Here is a 26,915-nt window from a genome sequence, read left to right on the forward strand (position 1 = left end):
TGCAGTCAGTGGCATAATACAAGAACGTGACATGATGACACTCTTCAAGTTAGAGTTAGACCAACCAAGAACTTAATGGGAGAGAGATCGCATATACGTAGACATTTGTTTTACATATATCACAACTATTGACACATAAATGGCTATATGTAGAAAACTTTATCTAGTGAGAGCCATAAAATACGTAAAGTGATGTCAGTAAATTTTATAGCGATACAAACACTGAGTTAATTTGAAAGTCAATGGCATGATTTAAAAATGAAACATGCTAAAGCCGATCATAAAATGGAGAAAACTAAACCAAGCCGTATATCTATAAAGAACTCACAACAAACACGCACAACAGCTAAAAGCATGCATATTAGTGAAACTTCTTGAACACATCGCAATGGCTCAGTGGTGTGTTAGGTTGATCACAAATACTAAAAAACAGATAATAAAGACTGAATAATGAAAAGATAATAAAAAATGTATGAATACTTGTAAGAATAAAATATAGCATATGTAATATGATAATAATGCGGAACTGTATGGCAGTATTACTGGAAGACCAACAACGTGCAGTAAAATGAAGTGTCCTCCAATGACATAGCTAAAAAGCTAAACTTGAATATCACATGAAAGTATACTACTATAGATTATTAAACCAAGCACATCAAAATAACAAAGTACGGAAATGTCAAGTCACACTAAAATGCATGCTCCGATTCAAATGGAAAATGATAAATCAGAATGATGCAAACAACCAATCAGCTTGTTCAAATCTAAGATTGGACCAATAGAATAAATAACCAATGGCATGATTCAGATCAAAATCTCAGCCAATAATGCAACTTAAGAAGGACCTAGTGTAGAACTCAATATACATGCATAAATGGATTCACTGAAAAATAAAATGACTGATGTAAATCCATTAGTGTTAACTAAAACGCATGGCATCTAGAGGCTGGTGTGCCGATGGAATATCTGAAAAACAGTGTATAAAAAGGCACAGTTTAAAAAAATAAACATTGTGTTAATGCATTATATAAACCAAATAATGTTTTGCACCTAACTAACAATCTGGCAACACTGTGCGTGATTACGTCAACATCTTTGTTGTACGAGAGGTGAAGAGAGAAGTTGAAATGCGCGTTAAATAAAAGAAGTATTGTTTTTTTTTTTTTTGGTAACAATGGCCTCTACCTCAAAGCATCAAGTGGATTACACTTCTGAAGATGATAGTAGTGACTGTAATGAGAGTACCAGCAAAAGTTGTATGATTGCTGAACAGCCAAAAGCCAAGGCTTCTTCTGTTAAGAAAACAAGGCTTTATTCAGATAATTATGTCAATTATGGTTTTACATTTGTTAAGAAACAGGGCATGCAAAAACCATGTTGCATTATATTCCACAAACATTTATCAAATGAAGCCATGGTTCCCAGTAAGCTGCAGTGCCATTTAAAAACCAAACATCCTGCTACTGCTAAGAGAGACCAACTTTATTTTAAACGCTTGCTACAATCTCAACAGAAACAGGTTCAATTTTTTACAAAAGCAGTTATAGTTTCAGACAAAGCGCAACTTGCCAACTTTCAAGTGGCAGAATTAGTTGCAAAAAACATGAAGCCACATACTGATGTGAAGAGTTTGATAATGCCAGCATGTCGGCTGATGGTGAAAACAATGTTAGGTGATGAGGCAAAGAAAGTTATTGCAAAAATACCATCATCCAACAATACTGTTGCACGAAGAATTGAAATGATGTCTGATGATATTACAGTGTTTGCAACCAGCTCAAAATCTGCAAGAGATTCTCTCTCCAACTCGATGAATCTACAGACATCAGTGGTAAAGCACAATTAATGGCATTTGTAAGATATCCGAATTAACAGTCACTTATTGAACAGTTTGTTTTGCAGAGAGCTAATTCAGACAGGTGGAGAAGACATATTTAAGTGTGTATGCACATTTTTTGAGCAACATGGATTGTTATGGCAATGGTGCACCTCAATTTGCACAGATGGAGCACCTTCTATGACAGGATGTGTCCGTGGATTCCTGAGTTTGGCAAAAGCAACTAATCCAAACATAACCACAACACACTGTTTCATTCACAGGGAAGCCCTTGTAAGTAAAACACTGCCATCTGATCTACATACCGTCTTACGTGAAGTGGTGCGAATTGTTAATTACATCAAGTCGCATCCAGCCAAAAGCCAACTGTTTTCAGAACTATGTAAAGATATGAGTTCTGACTATATCACTGTTTTGCTACATAATGATATCAGATGGCTGTCCAGGGGAAAAGTTCTCGCATGTGTTTGCGAACTTCACCTTGAATTGAAAACATTTTTTCTTCAAAATCATCTACACAATGAATATGCAACATTACTGTATGATTCCTCCTGGACCAGTAAAGTTTCATACCTTGCTGACATATCTGAAGTCCTGAATTCAGTGAATTTAGGTATGCAAGGTGTTGATACTAACATTCTTTCCGTCACCTACAAAATGAAAGCATTTAAATGCAAAATTGATTTGTAGCAACAGGAAGTAGAAACAGCAACTTCAATTCACATGTTTCCAAATGCAGCACAAGCTGATCCTGGAGGAGTTGTATTACACAACCTGGTTCTTGAACACTTAGCTTTACTAAAATAGCAGCTTCAGCACTACTTCCCATCTCTTGATACATCTGACAAAGATTGGGTTAGGAATCCTTTTCATCAGCACAAGAATTTGACTGGTCTTTCACTAACAGAGAAGGAACAGTTAATCGATGTTGAAACAGACAGATCACTGCAGCTCAAATTTAACTCAGTTAATTTGGCACAGTTTTGGCTTGAAGTTGAAGCGGAACATCCTGACATTGGAGCAAAAGCCATTGAGGTACTGTTGCATTTCTGTATCACTTACCTGTGCAAAAAAACATTCTCTGCGATGACGTCCATAAAAAGTGAGCAGAGAGAGAGACTTTGAGATGTAGAAAATGATTTGAGAATATTCTTATCGAAAATTCCAGCCAGACTTGAGCATTTATCACGTAGTATGCAGAGTCATCAATCTCATTAATTTCTGATTTTAAATAAATAAATTGACTCAATGCATAATGTTAATCTAAAGTTGTGTTGCATTTTTTGTGTTTACAGTGTTTCTATATAGTCCAATTATTAAAAAATATTTATTCCAAAGAGTTTTCAAATGTTCTGATAGTGTTGTCTGACAAAAAAAATATTGGGTGCCATGGCTGGTCTAAAAAAATTTTAGGGTGCCCTGGGACAAAAAAGTTTGGGAACCACTGACTTAGACCTTTAAGAACTGCATAACCTAAAAGTAGAGGATGTTCCACTGTGCTTCCTGAGCAAAGCTAAACAAGGCATCTTTCAATGGTGATCAGAAAAGACACTCTGAAGCACATCTGTTTAAAATGGGGACATCCAAAAGCAGATCATTTTGCAACCTTTCCAAATTAATTTTGCGAATATTGTTCATCAAAAAAAAAATTAATGATCATGACAGATGTGCTGTTAATCTTGTGTAGAGGAAGTGCATATGTAACTTTACCCAGCTTCACAGCAAGCTATTCAAACTTTGTAAGAAAGGTATCACACTTGGCTTTGCCGCAGTAAGCTGTGAGTTCTATTCCCACACCATGCAGATGGATTGCTGACAATGCAGTGCAGTATAAGAGGTGTGGTGCACTCCTGAATGTGCCATCCTTTAGGTGACATGTTAAATTGAGGTTTCATCATCTGCCTGAGTTGGTAGTGGCTCAGGTGAATGTAAAAAAATCCCACTGCATCTATCAAAAAGAGTAGTTTTTATTCATATATATATTCCATATTATTTGCATATTTACATTTTTATATAATTTACAACTCTTACAAATCTCTCTATGTTATTAACTTCAATTTAAGCATTACCCTTCCACTCTTTTATCCACAACCAAAACATTTTCTCCTGAATCTTTGTCAAAATCCATTTTCCACAGCATTTGATTTTGTTCAGTCTCTCATTCCGTATAGTCCATGAAACATAAAATATTACTCTGTCCATTTTTTCATTTCTTTTTGTTTTTATGCTCTATAATAAGCAACCATATTTATTTGCTGATACTTTAACATATTTTTATCTTATTATATTTAAATATGTCTTTCCAAAAATGATTAACTCTTTCACATTTCAAAAGCACATGCTCCGTACTCTCAAATTCTTCACATTTGTTACATATTCTGTCTTGTTTTTTTTTGTATGGCATATTTGCCTTGACCTGCAATTTTCTAATAGACAATCTGCATAAAAAATCATTACATTCTTTAGTCTTTTTATAGTTATTATATTAGATCATTATAGATTTTTCTTATATATTTCTACATCTTTCAATGGATCAATGCAATAAAATATTTTCATAATGTTTAAGTACCATTCCTTTCTATTTTTCTCACATATGCTTTCAATTCTTCATTCACAATACTTTTACTTCTTTTTCTAACTCGAATTCCTTCCCACAATTCTTTATATTTATAATATAGTATCATTTCTATCAAGATTTTATTTTCCTTCATATTTCCTTTTAATACTTTATATAAAATTAAAGATGCAGCACATACTATTGGATTTATTAAACCCAAGCCTCCTTGCTCTTCTTTCATATATAAAATCCCTCTCTTGACTAGATTCAGTCTAGAGAAAATATAATCATAATTCATTTCCTTGCTTAATAGGAATCATATAGATATTAGCAACATAAGCAATTTTCCCATTACCATAGTGTTCAACAAGTGTCCTTTTTTCTACATGAAAATCAATCTGACTTCCAAAAATTAGCCATATCCTTTATTTCTTTGAATATATTATCCCATTGTTGTTGCCTGTATTCATTACTCCCAGATATTATTCTTACTATAGCTATATATTTTTCATTGAAATCAATATTGCCTATCATACCTTTAAAACTAAATCCTTTACTTTTCACTTTATTTATACTTAAACCATTTTTCTAAATTTATATTTAATTTTATATTTACTTCTTCCATTCATGCTTTATTTTTAACAATTAGTACAATATTATCCGCATAATTATACATTATTGGCAATTGTGCTTCCTTCATCATTTTGTATCCACCAATACATGGCATTTTATTAATTTCCTTCATTATTACATTCATCACTAATGAGAAAATTATACTTCTAGCTGGACAGCCCTGCTTTATTCCACATTATATTTTTATTTCTTCCCTAATCCAGTCATTTACATTTAGTTTCACATAGTTTGTTTCGTAAACAGATTTCATTACTTGTAATATTTTTACTTACATTATATGCCTGCAAAATTCTCCATAATGATTTATATTGAATATTATCATAGGCTTTATTTATATCCCCTATCATAACCTTTGCTTCTATATTTTTTATGTATGATAGCATCAATTATTTCTCTTATTATCCAAAATAACTCTTGTCTTTTTTTACCTTTTCTTCTGAATATATTTTGGTCATATATTCTATTAATTTTTTTGTAACCTTTTTGTTATTATTTTCATAAAAGTTTTATAATCCATATTATTCGATGTTATAGGTAACCAATTTTTATCTCCTCTTTATTTTTCTGTTAAATATAAATTTTATAATTCCTGTACATATCTCTGTCTCTTTGATTCCAGTTTCTAACCATTCATTCATAACTCCTATAAAAATTCTTTTTACCACTCTTTCATTTCTTATAGATACCATATTCAAATATGTCCTGTCCTTTTGCAGAATTCATGTTAATATCTTTTAGAATTTCATTTAATTCTTTCATAGTTTTTTTTGTCTAAACAGTCATTATCCTTGTTATTTAATTTTTCTCCTTTATAAAATTGTTCTGTCTCCTTTTTTAAAAATATAATTCCAATCCATATTTTTTTAATTATTTCATATATTCTCTCTTGCTGTCTTATTAGCTTACCTTCCTTATTCTTTAATTCTCTTATTATTTTTCCTTCTTTTATTATTTTACTCAAATATGATGTTACCTCTTCCTTTTTTCCTTGCAAACAATGCTTTGCTTATATAACATGTTAATTTTAATATGATTCATATTATATATTTTTCTTTCTTTTTCATAAAAGGAATTTTTCTTCTCTAATAAGACTGTAAATATTTCTTGACTTAATAGTTTATATTTTTCCTTTTCTTTTCTTTTCGTACTTATACATTTTAAAACCTTTTTATATTTATCTTTAAAATTAAGCCACAAAACAGCCCAATTCTCATAAAATACTGATTTTTTCCACAATTCCATAAGTTCTTTTTTATGTCCTAAATCAAATTCTTATTTATTAATTCTCTTTATTCCTTTTCCTATTCTTATATATTCTTCACTTTCCTGTACTTTAATCCATATAGCCACATGATCTGAAAATCCAGCATACTTAATTCCTTTTTTAAGTTTTAAACTATCAGATATTAAAAAATAATCAATTTCTGTTCTAATTTCATTCCTTTTGTAAGCCAATGATTATCCTCCCATACACTTAAATTTCCACTTTTCATAACTTCTTTAACCATTTTAACATCACAATTGTTCTTATTTTTTCTTAAGTTACAGTTAAAATCACCCATCACTATAATGTCCATATTTACACAAACATGTTCAAGAATATTTTTAAACATCATTTCTCTCTCTCTTTTGTTACATATGCATATAAAGCTATAATTCTGTATACATATTTTTCCATCTCACTTCTATTATCATAATTCTTCCCAATTCCACTATGGTCACATCTAATATTTTAATGCTTTTCTTGACACAATGTACATATGCTCAAAGAGGTTTCTTTCCCCATGTTCCAAACTACTACACCATTCCGTTTTTCAGTTTGTATTCTTTCTTCCTTTGTTAGTAGCCTGATATCTTCTAAAACAATAGTATGTGCATCTACTGCAACACACCATTGTAATATACCTATTCTCCTCTTAAGATTTTTCATACTGTTCACATTTAAAGCTAGTATTTTCAGATTTTGAGAACAGTTAATATAATACAATTGTATCCCTTTCCTTTCTTATTTTCTCTAAGCATTATCTTCTTGAATTTTCTTTTCCTTCATTTAACTATTTCCCCTATCACGTTCTATTATTTCTTACTGTTCACCAGCTTCTTCTTCAATTGACTCCTCTGTTTCTTTTTCCTTGTTACATTATTTAACTTCATGTACAACCTCTTTATCAATCACATCTTTTTTTATATGTTCTTGTATAACACATTCTTCTATCTCTTTCTCCTGTATAACTTCATTTTCATTTTCTTGCACATTCATTTCAAATTCTAGCCATATATGACCAGCATTACCACATTATTTGCACTTTAAATCACATTTTTTTTTGCATTATGTCTTGTTTTACCACATAAATAAGATCTTTTTTTTATCACATTCACTGATTAAATAATCATTTTCTTCACAAAAATAGTAAGTGTTTGGTTGGCCCTTGTATTTCACAAAACCCCTATTACCATAACTTTTACAATAATATTAGGTACATGCATGACATTATTTTCTATTTTCAGTATTACTCCCCATACTCATCCCCCAGTCCATAGTCCTCTCTCATCATATATTTTTGTTGTGTCCTTTACTTCTTTACATATAGTTAACAAATGTTCTTTTAGTTCTTTTTCTTCGACTTCTAAACTAGATCATTATTCTTTTTTTTTGTCTCTAAAAAGCTTTCACCACATATTCTGAGCATGGATAAATATTTTTTCATTTGTTCATATGCATCCAAAAAAATGTCAATGGCCTGCCCTGTCTCAAATATTAAGTCACAAAAAGTCTCTTTATTAACTAAAATAAATGTTCTTCCTCTTTTGCTTTCACACCCAGAGGTGCAATGACAGAGTCCCAAACCTCATACCTCTCCAAACGTTCTTCTTTTCTACTGCTCACATATACCATAAACTTATTTTTTGTTTCTTTTATTTCCTCTTTCTTCTTTGTTCCTTCTCCAACAGTTTGTGCATAAGTTTTTTTGTCTCTAGAGCTTTTTCTGGCACAGTCCCTTCTCCTTTTTCTTCTTCAATTTTGTTCCATGATTTTGCTCCATGAAATTGTTACTCCATTTTCTGGCACACTTTGGTTTAACATTTCTACCAAATAATCATCCCACAGCATCTCTATTTCAGCTATGATCTCCTTTTCCTCCACTATCACTATTTTTCTGCACCCACATCATCAGAAAAAAACTTCAGATAGTGAGTCTACCATTTTGACTGCATTTTCAACAACTTTCATTTCAGTTTCAGCAAAAGCTGAATAATCCATCTTTTCTCCCTGTTCGTCTGGGCTACCTACATGCCTGGAATGGGAACAGGAAGTCTGTTATGTCACACACCAACTCTTCCCCCTACTACCAAGAATATCACTTCAGGTCTCCCCTGAAAACAGGCTACTAGTCTGGTGGGACAATCCCAGTCATAAAAGATAAATTAAATAAAATTAAAACAATAATAAAAATAGAAATAAAATGTGTCTTACTGGCAGCAGCAGTTTCATTTCTATAGTAGTTGGCCGGTTACTACTGACCACTTCCTCTGACAGCCAGCCTCATTAAGCATCACAATGGTTAAGCCCTGTACCTTACCCACAAATAACCAAAGCTACAAAGCTGACTTGTCAAAGCATAATTAATGACCACATATATCGTGTACTTTAACATAATTAATAACCACATGTGTCATGTCCTTGGGTGTTGACTCTTATACTTTTGACAGCACTAAAAACATCCACCAGATTCATACACCAGTGATATGAACAAGTCATTATAAGGAAATGGACATAGAAGTATTATGTTTTAAGGTCACAGTCACCCTGGATTACTTGTCTTCTGTTGCCATTGCTAGAGTCAGGTGTTCTGTGCCAAAAGGTCAACTAATCACCAGAGCCACCTGCAGTTCTTTGCTTTTTGGCAGTAGTCACAAGTTTGAATCTTGTTTTCCTAGTGAGGTTATCTTCCTGCTGTACTGCATTTTATCTCTTTCAGCACTGTTTTGTTATGCTATAATTCATCTGCATCTTGACCTTGTATGAATTCATTGCTGGAAAACTTGTAATTAAGTTTGTTGTAGTCATGCCTTTTAAGGAAGTAGTTTTTAATGGTCCTATTCTCTTATGGGATCTTAATTTCATTTCGGGGATGTTGCGCTCTAGTCAGTGGTGGATGGTGACTTCAAATCAAAGGGGGGCAGCAAAAAACAGCTAAATGTGTAGAGCCAATTGGAAGGCATGTGGCCAACTAGAAAGGGGTGAAGCTATGCTAAAAAACACAAAAACTGGGACTTTAATTAAATATGCTGCCTTGGGTGCAAAATCATCATTATGAGAGTCCAATCAAGACAAAATGAAGTGTAGAAAAAAAAATATTTCAATGCATTGGCTACATGACAGCATACTTAATATCTAGATAGAAATAAAAAGGTTGTGAGGCATGAAAAAATAAATTACTTTTTAAATACATTACTGGAATGCCAGTCAAGATCAAATATAAAAAAAAAAAAAAGCAGCACTCAACTCAAACCACTTCTCTTTGCACTGCAGTTCTAATTATAATTTATGTTCAGCTTTATAAAAGTACCAAATAACATGCTGAAAGTAGCAATCTCTGTGATACGCCCACTTGTAAAAATGTTTCTTATCCAAAAAAGACCTGCTGCCTGATAACAATATATATTTATTTCATGGGGAAAGCATGATCAAAGTAAAAAAATGAACAAATAAGAAACAAGCTCAAGATAAATTGCTTAAAGGATTACTGCACAGGTTATGGACCACACATTATAGATTGGCATTCTGTTTAGTTTATGTGTAAAGCCTGCAAAGATAACTGCAAGTCTCCAACAAATGCAATGAGCTTCTGAAAATAGTATAATCCTGTCCTTTATTACAAATACTGTCATATGTATTTCAATACCTAAGGCTTGTACGTTATCTAGTTATGTAAATATTCTCTGCATGGCAAGATAAAGGCTTTCAGTGTTGGTAATTAACAGCATGCTTATTAAAGCTTACTTGCATCTTACAATCTCAGACAAGCTTACCTGATGGTCATTAAAGCATTGCTACTTAAACACAGAGCAACAGGCACTGCAACAACATGCATTTCCTGAATAATAAGAAGCATAACTCAACAGTATAAAAATGTGACAAGAAACAGAACATTCTGCAAAATCAAGGACAGATGAAACACCACTGTAGTACTTGTGTCTACCTTGGATGGCGGGATACTTTGCACACTTACACTGCACAGCTGCTCCTTTCCTTGCTTGGACTCAATTGGAAAAGCAAGACACAAAGTGAAACCACAGTCCACGTACTGAAATCCAAGTAAAAGCAAGAAGACTGGATAACACAAAACAATTAAAATCACCAAGAAGTGTTGTGAAAGCACTCAAAAGTCACCAATAACAAGTCCAAAGTGCCCACGAAAGGAAAAACTTGTAGTTAAATAAAGAACTGCTTTATTATAATCCACAAAGACGCTCGTTCATGACATTAACGCTCTTTCATACAATACGTTTTCGTCCACTCTGGACTTCATCAGATAACTTTCTCCCTTCCTTCAATGCCTTTATAAACCTTTATTCATTAAAAACAACCAATGAATTTAATTTAATTAGTTTGAAATCATCAAATCAAATCCACTTCATTAAAATAAACTCATGAATATTCATTACTTAAAAAACAATGTATACTAAGACACTACATAATGTTGATTCATTTACCTATCTACCAATTGAATTAAATGAAACATGTTTATTATGAAGTACATGGAATAAAATTCTATTAATTCCCTTTATATAAATAAATAAATAAGTAAAAACACACATAAAAATTGATGTTAAAACATTTATGTTTTTAGACATTCTCTTTGTAATACTATTCAATTCATAGAGTCTTACCCTCTCTAGTGTCCTTTTGTGTTTACTACACCTTAAATTTTGCTTGATTTTATTTTCAGCAGGGACACAATAGACAAGTGATCATTTAATCCTGGTTCCTTCCCTGCTTCCAGGCTAACCTGCCACCATAATTCTCTGCTTTCAAGCACTTCTTCCCAAGGGCCCCCTCTATTGTCTATCTTAATCTGCTCCAATACTATAAATTTAAAATTATACCCATTACAATTAATACTGTGTTTGTAAAGTGCGTTCGTTTCTTTCCCCTTATTAATATCGTATGTATGCTCGTAGATTCTTTTCTTGAGTTTTCTTTCCGTCTTACCTACGTAAAACGATTGGCACTTCCCACACACTACCAAATACACCACTCTGCTTGAATCGCAATTGTAAAGCCCTTTACTGTTAATTATTCTTTTTCTGCTGCATATATTTACCTCACTAGTATTCATAATGTACGGACATTGTGGACATTTTCCACATTTGAAAGTTCCTTTCCTATTATTGCTTAATCCCATTTTGTTGTTTCCTATTCTTTCCAGTATACCTTTCAAGTTGGGGGCATTTTTGTATATTATTTTGGGTTGTATCCTTTTAATTTCATTTATGTCAGTTAAAGCCAAAAAATTAACCCATTCTTTGTCCAGAATTCTTTTTAAATTCTTATTAGTTGAGTTAAATTCTACCACTAAACTTTTTTCATAACCTTTCTCTAGGTTTCCTTCTTTTTCCTTTTTATTTCCTTCACTAGAATGGCCATCTATTGTTACACCTTTTATTGGATGAAACCTATCAATTCTCCCTTCTTCCACTTCTTTTCTCATTTTCTCCACAAAGTCTTTTGGGTATCCCCTATCTTTAAACATTGTTTCTAATTTTTCACATTCCTTTGTGAAGTCAGTTTGGTTACTGGTCATTCTGGACCCCCTTACAAACTGACCCTTCACAATGTTCCTTTTACAATGTAAGGGGTGTCCACTGTTGTAATGTAAATAAGAATTCACATAGGTATCTTTCCTATGTACTTTAGTCTCAAAGTGGCCTTCATTCTTGTAAACTTCCACATCTAAATATCTTAAACAATCAGAATCCATAGTGTAAGTAAATTTTAAAAAATTAGTGGTCTGATTTATATATTCAAAAAATTCCAAGAAAATTTCTTTCCCCCCAACCCAGAACATAACTATGTCGTCGAGAAATCTCCGATATGTTAACCAATATTTGGCATAACGTGAATTAAGGATATATTTTTCTTCCCATTTGCTTAACACAATATTTGCAAATGTGGGGGCACATGCCGCGCCCATGGCCACCCCTGAAATCTGTTGAAAAAATTCTCCTCCAAACATGATAAAATTATTTTTTAATATTGTGTCCATGAGCGCAACTGTGGTTATTTTTTCATCTTGTGTCATTTTTTGTCAGAAAAAATGATTTCCTCAAATATGTCCATTCCTTCTCTACATGGTATGCTAGAAAAAAGATCTATTATATCAATGGTAATAAATATAATGTCTTCCCTATATAAGTCAGTCTTTAGCTCCCTAAGAAAATCCCATGAATCCTTTAAAATCTCTTTTTTATTAACCCAAATGTGCTTAGTTTTGAAGTCTACGTATTTCGCCAGAGGTGTTGTTTTAGACCCCTTAGAAGTTACTATGGGTCTTAAGGGGGGGTTAATCAAATTCTTATGTATTTTTGGAATTCCAAAAACTGTTGCAATTCTGGGTTTCTTTACTTCCAGGTACCTATATGTTTTCTCACTTATAACCTTTTCTAGTAATAAGTCTTTTATTAATAAGTCAATTTTGTGATATGCCATGTTTACTTCGTTTCTAGATACCGTTTTATACTTTGTTTCATCCCTCAAAATATTGTCCATTTTCCCTTCGTATATTATTTTGTCCATTACAACTATCCCACCCCCCTTATCTGGCTTCATTATTCTTATGGAGTAATTGTTTTGCAAGTCCGTTATTACTTCTTTTTCTTCCTTACTCAGGTTATTATAATGTGTATATACTTCTCTACTTTTTTCATGGGATTTCCTTACCTCATTTTCTAATTTATTTTCAAAATTCTTAATCTGAGGTAATAGTGGGGGGTTAAAAATTGACTTTCTAGAAAGTTCACTTTGAACCATACTGTTCCTATTAAAGCCTGCTTTTGTAGCCATTACTTCCAAATTTAGCTTTCGTGTGAAAATTTTCACTTCAAGTAGTGTATCTGTAATCTCCCCTCTCCTGTAGGGTATATATTTCAATCCTTTACTAAACAAGCTAAAATGTCCTTTTGTTAATACCAAGTCACTAAAATTGTAAACAGTAAAATCTTTATAAATATTTCTAACATTATCTAATACAATAACATCGTCACTTTCTCCTAAACCTATCGGGGTAGGGGTACATTTCAATACTGTCTCCCTCTCCCCTTTCTCCCTTCCAAATGAAAATTATTTACTTCTTGATGTGTGTATTCTTGTCCCCTTTCTTCTCTCCCCAATGGAGGAAATTCTTCATCATAATTTTTCCTAACATTGTTTTCATTCCATGTACTTTCTGTGTTGTACCTATTCCATGTTTCTCTAGATTTGTAATTTCCCTTTTTTGTCTGAATGGGATCAGGATAACTAATGTTGGTTTTGTATTCATTAATGTCCCTCCTCAATTTGGACATTTTTCTTTGAATAATTTCATCACATTTCACATCAATATCTTTCCTTACTTTAAAATACTTTTCCTTTTCTTCCCTAATGCCAAAAACTAAGTCATTCTTAATGTGTACATCCAATTCATCTATTTCTTTCTTTAATGTTGTTTGCTTTCTATCATTTTCTTCTATTATTAATTTTACTACCTCTACTACCACACATTATAGATTGGCATTCTGTTTAGTTTATGTGTAAAGCCTGCAAAGATAACTGCAAGTCTCCAACAAATGCAATGAGCTTCTGAAAATAGTATAATCCTGTCCTTTATTACAAATACTGTCATATGTATTTCAATACCTAAGGCTTGTACGTTATCTAGTTATGTAAATATTCTCTGCATGGCAAGATAAAGGCTTTCAGTGTTGGTAATTAACAGTATGCTTATTAAAGCTTACTTGCATCTTACAATCTCAGACAAGCTTACCTGATGGTCATTAAAGCATTGCTACTTAAACACAGAGCAACAGGCACTGCAACAACATGCATTTCCTGAATAATAAGAAGCATAACTCAACAGTATAAAAATGTGACAAGAAACAGAACATTCTGCAAAATCAAGGACAGATGAAACACCACTGTAGTACTTGTGTCTACCTTGGATGGCGGGATACTTTGCACACTTACACTGCACAACTGTTCCTTTCCTTGCTTGGACTCAATTGGAAAAGCAAGACACAAAGTGAAACCACAGTCCACGTACTGAAATCCAAGTAAAAGCAAGAAGACTGGATAACACAAAACAATTAAAAACAAGGCTTTCAGGTTAAAAAACCCTTCATCAGTTTATAGCCAAAATTAAAAACATTCAGCTTATATATAGTCACACATAGCCCATAATTAACCAATTAACAATCAATTAATTTCAAATAAAACCTTAAAATAAAATACAACTAATGCAAGTACATTTGTAAATGCTTTAGCACTGGTTTTAATGAAACATTTGATTAATACCTGGTAAAACATCAGCACTCATTCTCAGTATCCATTCATATTCATTTAATTTCCAACTTATTATTCAGATCACCTTTTCTTATATTAATAGTCACCCTATCAATCACCATAAACATAAAAATATGACCATCACCAAATTCATTAGTTCCAAGGCTACACATTAACTACATTTACATTATTTTATACTTAGAACAATAAAGGACATTCCACATGTAAATTCTGGTCATTAACTTTAGCCTTAAAACAATAGGTAGGATGCTTACTCCAGACTCATCGACTCCAAATTCTAACTTCAAAGAACATGCAAAACATAATTTTAATTTCAAAGAACATTTGAAATGCTTGGCTTAGTTTTCCTTACAGCAGATGGCAATGTTGCTACAATCTTGAAGTTCGCATTTTACAGTGTTTTCTTTCATTTAAGAAACAAGCCTGTATTTTACATTTATATTTACAAATGATAGAATTATGTATCAAATTCTATTTTACTAGGCTGGTAGCCTTCACCCCTTCTCTACCAGTCTTCACACCAATAATGACAAAACTGTCCAATTCAGAACATTTCCAACATAAAAGTTTACTCAAACGTCTACAGTCCACCAGTATCAGTAAATATGCACAATCCCTGCAGAAGTAAAAGTCATCTAAAAATTCCACATTAAAGAGATCTGTAACTAATGAAGAGGTTCCCTGCTAGCAAACAACTTTATATTTCATTGTTTCATCTACAGATAAGTGCCTGTTGCCCTTGAGGAATAAATTGCCTATGTTACATTAAAAAAATGATAAGCTAGTAATATTGCAATAGAAAATGGATGGCAAACTGATAACAGGTTCATAGTTACTAGGTATCTCCTCCAAAGAGATCATTCTCAGGACTGCAGTATCCACCCCCTTTAAGAGTACAACACAGTACAGTATTAGCAATGCATCTACATACTGTGGGAGTAGAACTCACAGCCTTCTGCATCAAAACCAAGTACAATCCATGTTGTTCTATTAACAAAGCAGACTCAGCATAAGTAGCACTACTCTTCCCCTGAAACTCTCAGCTCCTTGTAAAATCCACTCAACACTCAACTGTATTGCTCATCTTTGCAGCACAAGAAATCTGAAAAAAGCCAAAATTTATGGGAGGGGGGACAAAAGCCCAAAAACCAGGGACACATTTTAAACATTGCTTTTATAATCTTGGAAGGTTGCTAGAATAAAATGCTGTGTTGCTACCATGCATTTCATTGTCAAGTCTTGAACCCAGGACCCTGTGCACTACAATCAGAGCAATATACCACTAGGCCAAATCAGCTGTTTCTTGAAAGATAGGAAGACAGAAACTTAAATGACTATTATTTAGTGAATTCAGTTCTCACCATAGCTCTCAACCTCTTAGCACAAAACACCTGGACAAAGCCAATAATGGGGGAAATACAGCTCCCAAACATATCAGTGAATTTGGTTCTCACCATAGCTCTCAACCTCTTAGCACAAATAACCTGGACAAAGCCAATAATGGGGGAATACAGCCCCAAAAAGCCAGAGTTTCTTTCTAGCCACCAGCTATACTTAACTGGGGCAACACACACGCTATCTGGGTTTGGAGTCTGCAGCTTCAAAATCCCTGCAGTAGATTCAGAGTCTGCTCATCAGCTTCAAAATCCCTTCATGCAGCAGCTTCAGAGTCCCAGCCCTTTGCAATACAAGTCCCGGCATGAAATACAAAAGTTCTTCCCACAAGAGCAGCTATGCAGCCTTCAGATGTTGCAGTCCAATCCCCTTCCAGTCTATGCAGTTGTAATCACATAGACTTCTGGGCATCTCTGTAGACTGTTGCCTTCTTCCTAATCCAGACTGCTTTTTAACCAGTCTAGATTCCTAAATGCATGTGTGGAGTTCTGGGAATACCGAGCATTCATGCGCAGAATTCCGGGACACGCTATAATTTTTTATTTCATTTTTCTTTTCTATTTACAGCTGGGGGGGTGCTGCAGTCCAAAAGTGTGAGCTTCCCCTGGCTCCTGTAATTTGAATATTTTTGTTTTAGCAAGTTTAATTTCCTTTTTTGCAAGACCTTATGTAGGAAATTTGTGATTCAAACATTTGGGCAGAGGAGTCCTTTGTTATTTTTCAAAATGATAGAATTTTCAGTGGTATAGTCTTTCTCACACTGATCTCTAAATTTATAGTAAATCAGTTTTGTTAAATTCTAGATGTAGGTAAAGAAACAATGCTTTAAGGAATCTGGTTATTTCTATGAACTTAAATATTACATAAATCCAGACTGCAACTTGCAAATGTTTCAGACAGCCTTTTTAAAGAGCAATCACCATATTGGTCATAAGGTGGATTCTCTTTGAATGACTTTGTCACATCATCAAAAATTACTACATTTACCTTGAGAAGCCTTTCATAGGCACTATCAAGACCCATGTCATAAAAAATGTCTTTCTGTTTCTTCTGCATGCTCCAAGGAAATCACAGCAGATAACTCTTATATTGCTATCTGGTCAAGGTAAATACATTTACCAAGTGTTGCAGCCTGAATGCTGTTTCAGGATTAAACCGTGATTTGACAAAGCAGTACTACAAGGCATATTGCATAATGCCCATTATTCCCTGATAGAAAGTTAAAGGTGGAAATGTATATCTTGTTCATTTTTGTTTTGTATTGGCTTGGTATTTAGTCAATCATTTAATACCAGCTGACAAAGTTCCTTGAAAGAGATTCTACAGCCGCAGAGTAGTCTTACAATAACTTTAAATCTCTGCATGTCACATGCAGAAAGTACGGATTCCATTTCTGCTTTACTTGCTGTTTTTAATTATTGCTTAGGTGATATCTTAACATGCTACTGTATGTAGTATTCTGTCTCAATTTTGTTGCAAAATTATCAGTGCTTGGCTTTGACTTACTCCACTTCCTATTCAGAAACCTACCTGGAATAAAAGAAGGCAAAGGGAATAGTGCCTTCTGTGAAGGTTGGGTGCCAGGCTGGCAACTTGGCACCATACAGACAGCAGTGCCCATCAGTGTGCGGACTGGTGATCCACTGTGGTGACTCCAAACTTGGAAAACCCAAAGGGCATTACTAAAGGGAGTCTAACCTCTCCTGTTAAGGTATACCCAGTGTCTCTCAGCATGCACATGCCGAGAATGGTGTAGGCCTCATAACAGATGCTAAAATAAAGATATTTCATTGAGAGAGACCTTCAGTGGCTGAATGTTTAAAAAGTAATTATTTCTGACTGAGAAGTTCTCTACCTTAGGACAGGCATCCACATGACAAACCTTTCTTTAATATAGAGAACACCACATGCAAATCAACGCAGTGCTGTCTTTTACAAATCCAGCTATGCCTGCTAAGTATAAAGCAGCCTGATCACAATCCAACTTTATAGAACATATTTATTACCCCCTAACACTCAAGGAAGAGTTATGGTGTTACTAGGTATGCTGTCTCCCTTTCCTATCGTATTTTAAACTGTACTAAGGACTTGTAGAAAAGAGATTTCAGTATTGTCAAATGGTAACGGTTTTATTTATTTCTTTAGTTTCACTTATGTTTTATTTTATTTCAGAACTGACAACTTGTATGAATTATTGTTTTTTGTATATTTCTTTTTAAGTTGTTGCTGTTCCCATATGAATCATTCCTATGTGTGCCACATAGCTATGACTTCAGAGATGACTGCAAGTGTGCAGGCAGATTTGTGGATCTTCTTGTACAGACTGTTAGAAGCTTTTTTCTAAAAGTCAGACTAAGAAGCATCCAGTTATACTGTGGATGTGACACTTCCTTATTTGTGCTCATAAAACCCAATAAAAGGAACTTACATCATTGATGTTTACTGTTGTTACCCCCAACACTTGAGTAAGGGATGATTCGGACTGTGAAAATATATTGTGACTGTTCAAGTTATTTTACCACTCTCATGAGCTTTTGTTTTAAATATCAGTTTACCATTCTCTTCTTAGGCTCTTATAGGTTTTAAAGGAGATCGTGGTCCACCAGGTGATGAAGGGATACCTGGGCTACAAGGTGAAAGAGGTCCCCCTGGTCCTGCTGTGAGTGGCCCCTTCGGTCCACCAGGAGAAAAAGGTTACCAAGGAGTTCCAGGAACCCCTGGTATTCCTGGAGTACCAGGTAAGTCATAACTTTTCTTACATAAAATAAATACCTGTTGTTTTATAAGCACATCTAAGTTAAAGTAATGCTGGCCAGATATTTATATCTCATGCTAGTATCTCTAGAGACATTTAAGTGTGCATGTTGCTAAAATGAGTAACCTACACAAAAAAAAGATTCTCATTACCAGATTGCTATTTCTGAGGTAGAATATGCATTTGTAATTTAAAAACTAGAGCTCTGAATGAATATTGCATCTTAGAAACAATGGTATATTTTATAAAAGAGCGGTTGCTTCAGGGTTATCCTCAAACAGGAAACTGACTTGCTCTGAGGTTGTTGTGTGATGCGCAGACTAAACAAAACTGCACATGGCCTAAGTGAACTAGTCATTTGGCTTGTGCATCTGATTTACACAGGAAAATAATTTTAGATGCACTAACTGTGCCTGCAAGCTGTAAGAAGGAAAGAATAAGGCTAGAAAAGAGATTAACATACATGAATCATTCTTTACTGCATTCAGAAGGGATCATTGTCATGATGTTTTTATTAGCAGTAATTTACATTTAAAACCCACTAGCAAACATTTGGCTCTAGGTTTTAAATCAGACCCCCGAGACAGCCCCCAGATTAACATGTCACTGAATTAGGTATTACACTGGGCTACCTGACAAATCTTCGAACACTCAAAATTTCATATGTTACATGGTCGAGACCAAACATTCGAAATTTTAAGTCTTCAAAGATTGACTTTCAACGGCGCCATACGGTGCAGATAGGGAGAATTTCCCTTTTCTGCACTGAAGTGCGGTCTCGGAGTTGGTATATATATGTGTATATATATATATATATATATATATATATATATATATATATATATATATATATATATATGTAGGGGGTGTGGGGGGCACAGCCTATGCTGTTAAAGTGTTTTTTCTTTTTTTAATTTTTTTTTATTTGATGTTCGAACATCCAAATGTTGAACATTTGGTCTCGACCATGTACTGTTCGACATTTTGAAAGTTCCAACATTTAACATAGACCCTTACACTGACATTCTTATTCCGCATTGCTTCTCTCCTCCATGCCTCAATTGACTGCTATGATCGTCTGGTTTTAACCAGACCCAAATCTATTTATCACACTGTACCCCCATTTGCATTTTTTCATTTATCCCAGACAATATCCCAAAAAATGTATTGTTACTGCTTAAGTTATTATACCATTGTCACGAGCTTTTGTTTTAAGTATCATTCTACATTCTTTTCATAGACTCTCATAGGTTTTAAAGGAGATTGTGGCCCACCAAGAGATGAAGGACTATTTGGTCCACAATATGAAAGTGGCCCCCCTGATCCCAGTGGGATTAGTCCATTTGGTCCACAAGAAGAAAAAGGTTGCCAAGGATTTCCTAGAACATCCCATTACCAGACAGAGCATGTGACTTCCCAGAGGACAAAGCCTTCTTAGAATAGTGAGCAGAGGAGCAGAGATGTGACAGCTTATGAATAGATAGTGGTCAGTAGCCATCATTCTGTTGCAGCTTTTCAGGATCCCTATCAGGGAAGTGCGTTCACTGATATCCAGCATGCATGATGTCTACTTCTTCATAAGTTACACTTAGTATTTTACTATTGTCCTTGCCTTCTGCACTGAAGCTGCATCTTGTTGGACTCTGGGACTCCCTCAGCAGTCATGTAAACAATAAGTAATCTGATATCTTCTCCTTGAGACAGGAGAGCTGACAAATGGTTGCTTTGCCCTTTCACAACTATCCAGTCCTACAAGCTGCTCAGGCTAACTCCCAAACTTGGATTGCCAGTTGCTAAAGATGGATGCCCAGAATTTATGTCACTGAGCAGGCAGTTACCTCCATTCATTTTCAGCATGATATCCCATAACTTGACAGTGATAACAGCCAGCCAATTTACTAGCAGTTATGTCATTTTCTGGTTAGCATGCTTACTTGGAGTGAGCCCCATCAAATTCCCTGTTGAAGACTTGTGGTTAAAATCAGGCCAAGGAGTCTTCTACTGTCACACTCATCTGAGTCAGGAAAGGCTTTTCAGTATACATAAGAAGTCTGCTGTGGTTTCTTTCATGCCTTTTTGGTAAAATGACACACTGGATGTGAGTGCGTTTCTCAGTATCTGTTGAAATGTAGTCAAGAGTAAAGTATGCAATTTGGAACCATGTTTTAATGTCAGACTAAGGTCCCCTTCAGGCATCTCGAGACCTGCTGTCACCTCTGGTATGCAGCCACAAACACTGGGGACTCTTCACTTTCCCAATGTTTGCTTAGCTCCTCTGATTCTAGGTGAGTGTTTTCTTCTGGATAGGAGCATTGAAGCATGTTTCCGCCCTTCAGTCTGTTCTAGAAATGCATTTCTGAAGATCCTGCTATCCTTGTTTCTGATGCTGATAAAGATAATGAGACCCCCACTCTTTACAGCTGTCCTTCAGATGAACCCCTTCTTGGGGAAGAAATCTAGGCTTATAGATTCATCTGTCTTCTAGCTTGCAGAACTTTTGCTTTCTCCCTAAAATGAACTTAAATTCATGTTTGGTGAAAAAATATGAAGAACTCCAATTCATCTTTGTTAAGGAACTTGTCCTTATGGATAGCTTTAATGTAATGAGAAGCATCTATATTCTGTTCCTTGTACTGCAAAGAAAGTTGATTCCCACTACAAAGTGATGACAGACTAGAAAGACATTTGGTGTTACCATCTCAGGATGACTGTCATCTCTCCTGTTTACCAAAGGTCCTAGAGAGCTGAGCACCTTTCTTCTGTGCTGCAGGATAAGGATTCCAAAATGCTGAGCATTATGGGAATGTGGGTGTTTTTATTTGGCATACTGCATCTCATATCAGTAACTACCAATCTCATCTCTCCTAGATCCAGTCCTCCTTTGTGGATCAAGCTACAGAGAAGTTGCAAGAGCTCATTTTTTTGTGAGGTCTAAGACTGTCTCAAAAAAAAAAAATACCCATATACTGGTTTCTTTATTAAGCTTCTACATAACCCTCATTATCCTAATGCTGTGAGTAGATAAGCAGACATACTATACTGGAAGTGAAAACAAGACTGTCCTGCAATAATGTATTTAGATAGTGTCACAAGACATGATGAATGCCTTTTGGCACATTAGTGTGTGGGTGATGTTCACACAAGATTCCCTTGATTTGCTCATAGTGCTTCATTTCCAATTCAAAGTTTTGCTTTTTACTGTGCCCTCTGCACCCTTTCTGTTTTCCAAGATGCTTGTGGTCATGGCTGAAGCCTTGCAGAATAAGTGATAAATTGTGTTCCCTTATCCATGTGAATGTCTCCTGGTAAGCCTTCAAGGCAACACCTAGTGGTGGCCTTTATTGAGTTTTTCTGTGGCTGTACATTCTGGGGGTTACCAGAGTCAGTGGTAATTCTTGGCACCAGAGCTACTGCCTGGGAAGTCATAGCTTGGCATCCTAGGTGACTTGGGCCTCTAATGAACACAGGCAGCCTGTAAATGTTTCATCTCCAAGGCCTTTGTTTGTAAATGGTTCATCTCCAAAGCCCCTGCTTGCACTACCAAGGCTACCAGAACTTGTCTGAGATTTGGGATACATGGCTAGGCTTAAAAAGGCCCCATTGGTCATTAGCGTGCCACACACCTAGAAACCCATGTAGAGGTAGGTGCAAGCCAAAACACTTTTGAGCCTTTCAGGTCTTATGGTGGCCACAGGCTTTATTTTACTATTAAGGCAAGACCTGCAAAGTACATGGGCATTTTTCATTCTATTCCAGAGGAGTGGTTTATTTGGCACAAGGCCATTTGTGTACTGCATTTTATGAAGGGAAGACTTCCAGGAAGTTTAACAAACGTATTTATGAACACTTGTTGGATGTTATGAAAAATAAGAACATCAAGTCACTATTTAAACATATAGCTTGTTTTAATACACATTGTTTTAAGATTTTAGTCATTGAGCAGGTGAGGCAAGATCCTCAGGGAAGGATCACAAGGGAACATTTGGAGGTTTGTGAGTGAAAGTAGCAGATTAGTCTGAATGCAACTAGCCATCCTGGATTAAATGATGCATGCTCTATTAATTCTATTTTAAAATTGAAACACTATAATTTGTCTAATTGTTGATAATTGGTTTGTCCATTTTATTAGTCTCATAGTTTCATGTGATTTTGAATGTAGTGTATTTAAGTTGTTTTAGCCAAATGCTTTTAAGTTCAAATGGAATTCCAAAAATTGTTGAAATGAAAGCGCTCAACATTTTGAATAAAATTTGACTTGCTCACGTCTTTATATCTACCAACACAGGTGTTTTTTGTTCTTGGTTTAATTTTTCATTGTTCAGTTCTCAATTTCTGTTTTTCTGTTACATTACAGAACAGCCCTGAACTGTACTACAGGACAAACACCGAAGAACTGTTCTTTAATGGATGTAACAGAGTCATACTTGGCTTGATGAAACAGATTCTGAGTGGTGCTGTTCAAAATGAACAGTACTTGTAAAAAAATTCAGCTTGATAAAAGTACACAGGATGATTCTGGAAATGAAACCTGTATTATAAAATACAACAGGTTGAATAGCTCTATAAAAAAACTGTATATGTACATATATATATATATATATATATATATATATATATATATATATATATATATATATATATATTTGTGTGTGTGTGGGTCTGTGCACGCGCGTGCATATGTACATATATTTGGATGGCACTGTGGTGAAGCAGTAGTGGTGTTGCCTCACAGCAAGAGGTTCTCCAGTTCGATTCCCGGCTGGAGTGCCTTCTGTGCAGTCTGCAAATCCTCCCTGCGTTCATGTGGGTTTCTTCCAGGTGCTTCTGTTTCCTCCCACATTATAAAGGCATGCGTCTGGAGTATTTCCCCCCATGCGTCTGCTGAAAATTGGCTTTGTTCCAAGTCGGACTTTCCCAGTAAATAAATGTTAAATAAAAAACAAATATATATATATATATATATATATATATATGTGTGTGTGTGTGTGTGTGCACACACACACGCACACACACACACACACACACACACACACACACACACACACACACACACACACACACACACACACACACACATAAAACAGAAGAACAGATATTAAATGAAAGAACTAAAAACAATACAAGGGTCCACTCTCTCTTACTTTCCTCATGTCAGGGCTTGCCCCATCAGCTCATAACTACATTATTCTCAGCTGGATATTACTGCACCACTGACAGCAAAACATACTTTTTATTTTATTTCAGACTTATTCTAGCTCAAAGGAAATTAAATTTCGAAAAAAGAGGAATTAGCAAATAGCAAGGAAACAGAGTGAAACAGCTGAAATATTTCACCTCCTCATAAACAGAACAATACAACTTTACCTTGTATAACTTTCACACTAAACAAAATACCATAAACTTATCAAAACGCCTAATTTAATGTATTTTCTACACAAAAATACATGAAAATGATTGCATTAACCATACTACTAGTACTCTCATCAGACTATCATATAAAAAGTAGATGTCACTCCAATTCCAGGCAAGACATAAAATTCAAGAAAAATCTGTACAGTTCTGTATGAATAAATATATAAAAATGACCTCATTAATTCTATTAGCATAACTTTAATCAGAGGAAAACCTTTTACCAAAATGGTCCCACACACAACTGATGAAACTAATCATTGAAGACCACACAAACTAACTTATTTCATTCCACCTTCTACAAAACCAAAATAACAAATCTATACATGACGAGCTCCTGCATTATGTTTTCTCCGTACTCTGTGACTCAAGGATTCCCAAAGTAAACTGGAAGGACTTGTGTGATAACTTTAAGTTTAAAATCAATTGTGAGGAAGATTCATTGTATCTCCAGGATACAACTAGAGGAGCTCCAGAGTGGATCCCAGGAATTTTTATGGAAAAACTGACCTGATTTCATTATCAAGTTCAAAGAACTGATTCAGGAAATTCGTAAAGGAGGCATTCTGAACAACTTACGATCTGAACCTACACAGAATTAAGAAAATGGGCACTCTAGGAGATAAAGACATCAGATACTGGAGCATTGAACAGTGTGCACAGAATAAGTCTATTTCCATTCCTGGCTTGTTCCATGACACTAGAAAAGGGACTGTTACGAAGATTAGTGAGTGTGATGTATCACAGAGCTAAGAACTAGTGCTAAAATCTAAATATTTAAAGGATTAGAAAACCACTTGAAGTTCTGAACTAAGAATTAAAAAGCTAATGGCAGTGGTTCTGAACTTATTTATGAATGAATCTGCTTATGTTGCAGATTCCACTAAGGTACTTCAACAATGGAGTGCAAGGCACTGAAATGTTATTTTATCACAGTAAATTGAGAAATGGGAAAAAGCTAAATTGGTGGGAAAGGCTGAATACTGGGCAGTGCATGTAGTCCTTTAAAAGTAATGCACACTCCTATATAAGGTACCTTTGTATGTATACAGCAGAAAGTCAGAGTTTGGGCACTGTTCATTCACTGCTTGAAAATAAAGTGGCTTCAAGCATGTCCTGGTATCTAAGCAAGTTCCTTCGAAGTATGTAACTGCGATGACTTGTTCCTTTAAAGGTACTCTTTTGCACTTTATTTAGATTCTAGAGGGTTTAATCCTGCCTTGTGCCCAATACCAAATGTTTTGGACTTCCTATTTTCTTACTAGAAAAAGGAAAAAAGCAGAGATTATTTGACTGAAACTGGTTTAAATGACAAACTTTCCTTATCAGTCATATTCATTTATCATCTACTACAAGTGGAAGTATTGCTAGACTTGGAAAGGGTAACCGCAAAGCCTTTTTCAGTTATGTCAGAAACCTCCATGGCAAGCACAAGTTTGTTCTGAATTAGTTCTTAACGGTACCACTTACACTGATCCTGTTGACTTAGCCAACCTGCTAGCAGATAGGTTCAGTGCAAACATCACCCCCCATTCCCCCAAAAGCCCATTCAACATCCCTGATACTTGCCCCGCACCTCACATCTCCATAGATTAAGTGTTAAAGGCCCTATCCAAGGCAAAGAACACAGCTTCCATGGCACCTGATAGTATCCTAGGCTGTATTCTGCAACATCTCCAGCAAGAACTAGTCTCGCCAATGAGCACCCTATTCAACTATAGCCTAAGTACAGGCTTCATTCCAGCAGAGTGGAGAACTGCCACTGTCATCTCTTTGCACAAAGGTGGTGCCACTACTGACCCTGGAAACTATCTCCCCATTAGCTTGACAAGTCTGATCTGTAAGGCCATGGAGCATATCATTATGGACCTCAAAAACATGGACATAGGCAATCTCCAAGCACTTGACCCCACACAGTTCGGATTCATCAAGGGCAAATCTTGCCTGTTGAACCTGGATGACTTTTTTGAGACTGTCACCAAGGCACTGGATAAGGGAAAGGCAGTTCATACAGCTTACCTAGAATTGGCCAAAGCCTTTGACACAATCCCCCACTAGAGCATCATCGAAAAGTTAACACATCTTGGTGTAAATCCCTATCTCCTCATGTGGGTGGCCAACACTGATAGGACCCACAAGGTCAAAATAGGGTGCCACCACATCCGACCTGTCACTAGTGGTGTCCCCCAGAGATCTATCCTGGGACCCCTATTGTTTGGCATCTACTTCTCAGTGGTCTAGGCAAAGACAAAAGGCCTGTGGCTGACCAAGTTTGTAGATAACTGTAAGTTGGGTGCTGTCAATGAATCCCCAGATGATGTTAACATACTTCAAGAGTGCGCCAAAGTCATGGCCTTAAGTTAAGTGCAAAAAATGTATTATCATACCATTTGGCAAAAACATGACCCCTACTGATTACCACATTAATGGCAACCCCCTAACCACACAACCTGTGGTGAGAGACCTGGATACACAAGTTGACAACAATCTCACATTTGTCCATCATGTAGCGGCAGTAGTCAGAAAAGCCTTTTACTTGGTTCACCTCATACATAAAGGGATTGCATCTAGAAAAAAGGAGGTTATTACCTCTCTGTACTCCTCCCTCATTAGGCCAATAATTGAGTACAATGCCCCATTTAGTATGTACCTCTCCAAATGCCTGCACTAACTGGAAAGGCCACAGAAATACCTCAAAAGAGAATCCATGGCCTCCAACACCTGTCCTATGTGGACAGGCTCAAATCACTATCACTCTACCCTGTAG

The 26,915-nt window shown here is 35.3% G+C and overlaps 1 protein-coding gene across 1 annotated transcript in view; it reads left to right on the top strand.

Moving 5' to 3' along the window:
* Nucleotides 1–26,915, top strand: part of COL4A1 (collagen type IV alpha 1 chain) — a 1,084,337-nt gene that overhangs the window by 699,159 nt on the left and 358,263 nt on the right. The window contains exon 26 of the mRNA XM_044071271.1: nt 18,554–18,722. Coding sequence (XP_043927206.1) covers nt 18,554–18,722 — 169 coding nt within the window. The remainder of the gene's footprint in view (nt 1–18,553; nt 18,723–26,915) is intronic.

The sequence above is a fragment of the Protopterus annectens genome, chromosome 5.part0 (genome assembly GCF_019279795.1).
Source record: "Protopterus annectens isolate FY-2018-M chromosome 5.part0, PAN1.0, whole genome shotgun sequence".
Classification (NCBI taxonomy): domain Eukaryota; kingdom Metazoa; phylum Chordata; order Ceratodontiformes; family Protopteridae; genus Protopterus; species Protopterus annectens.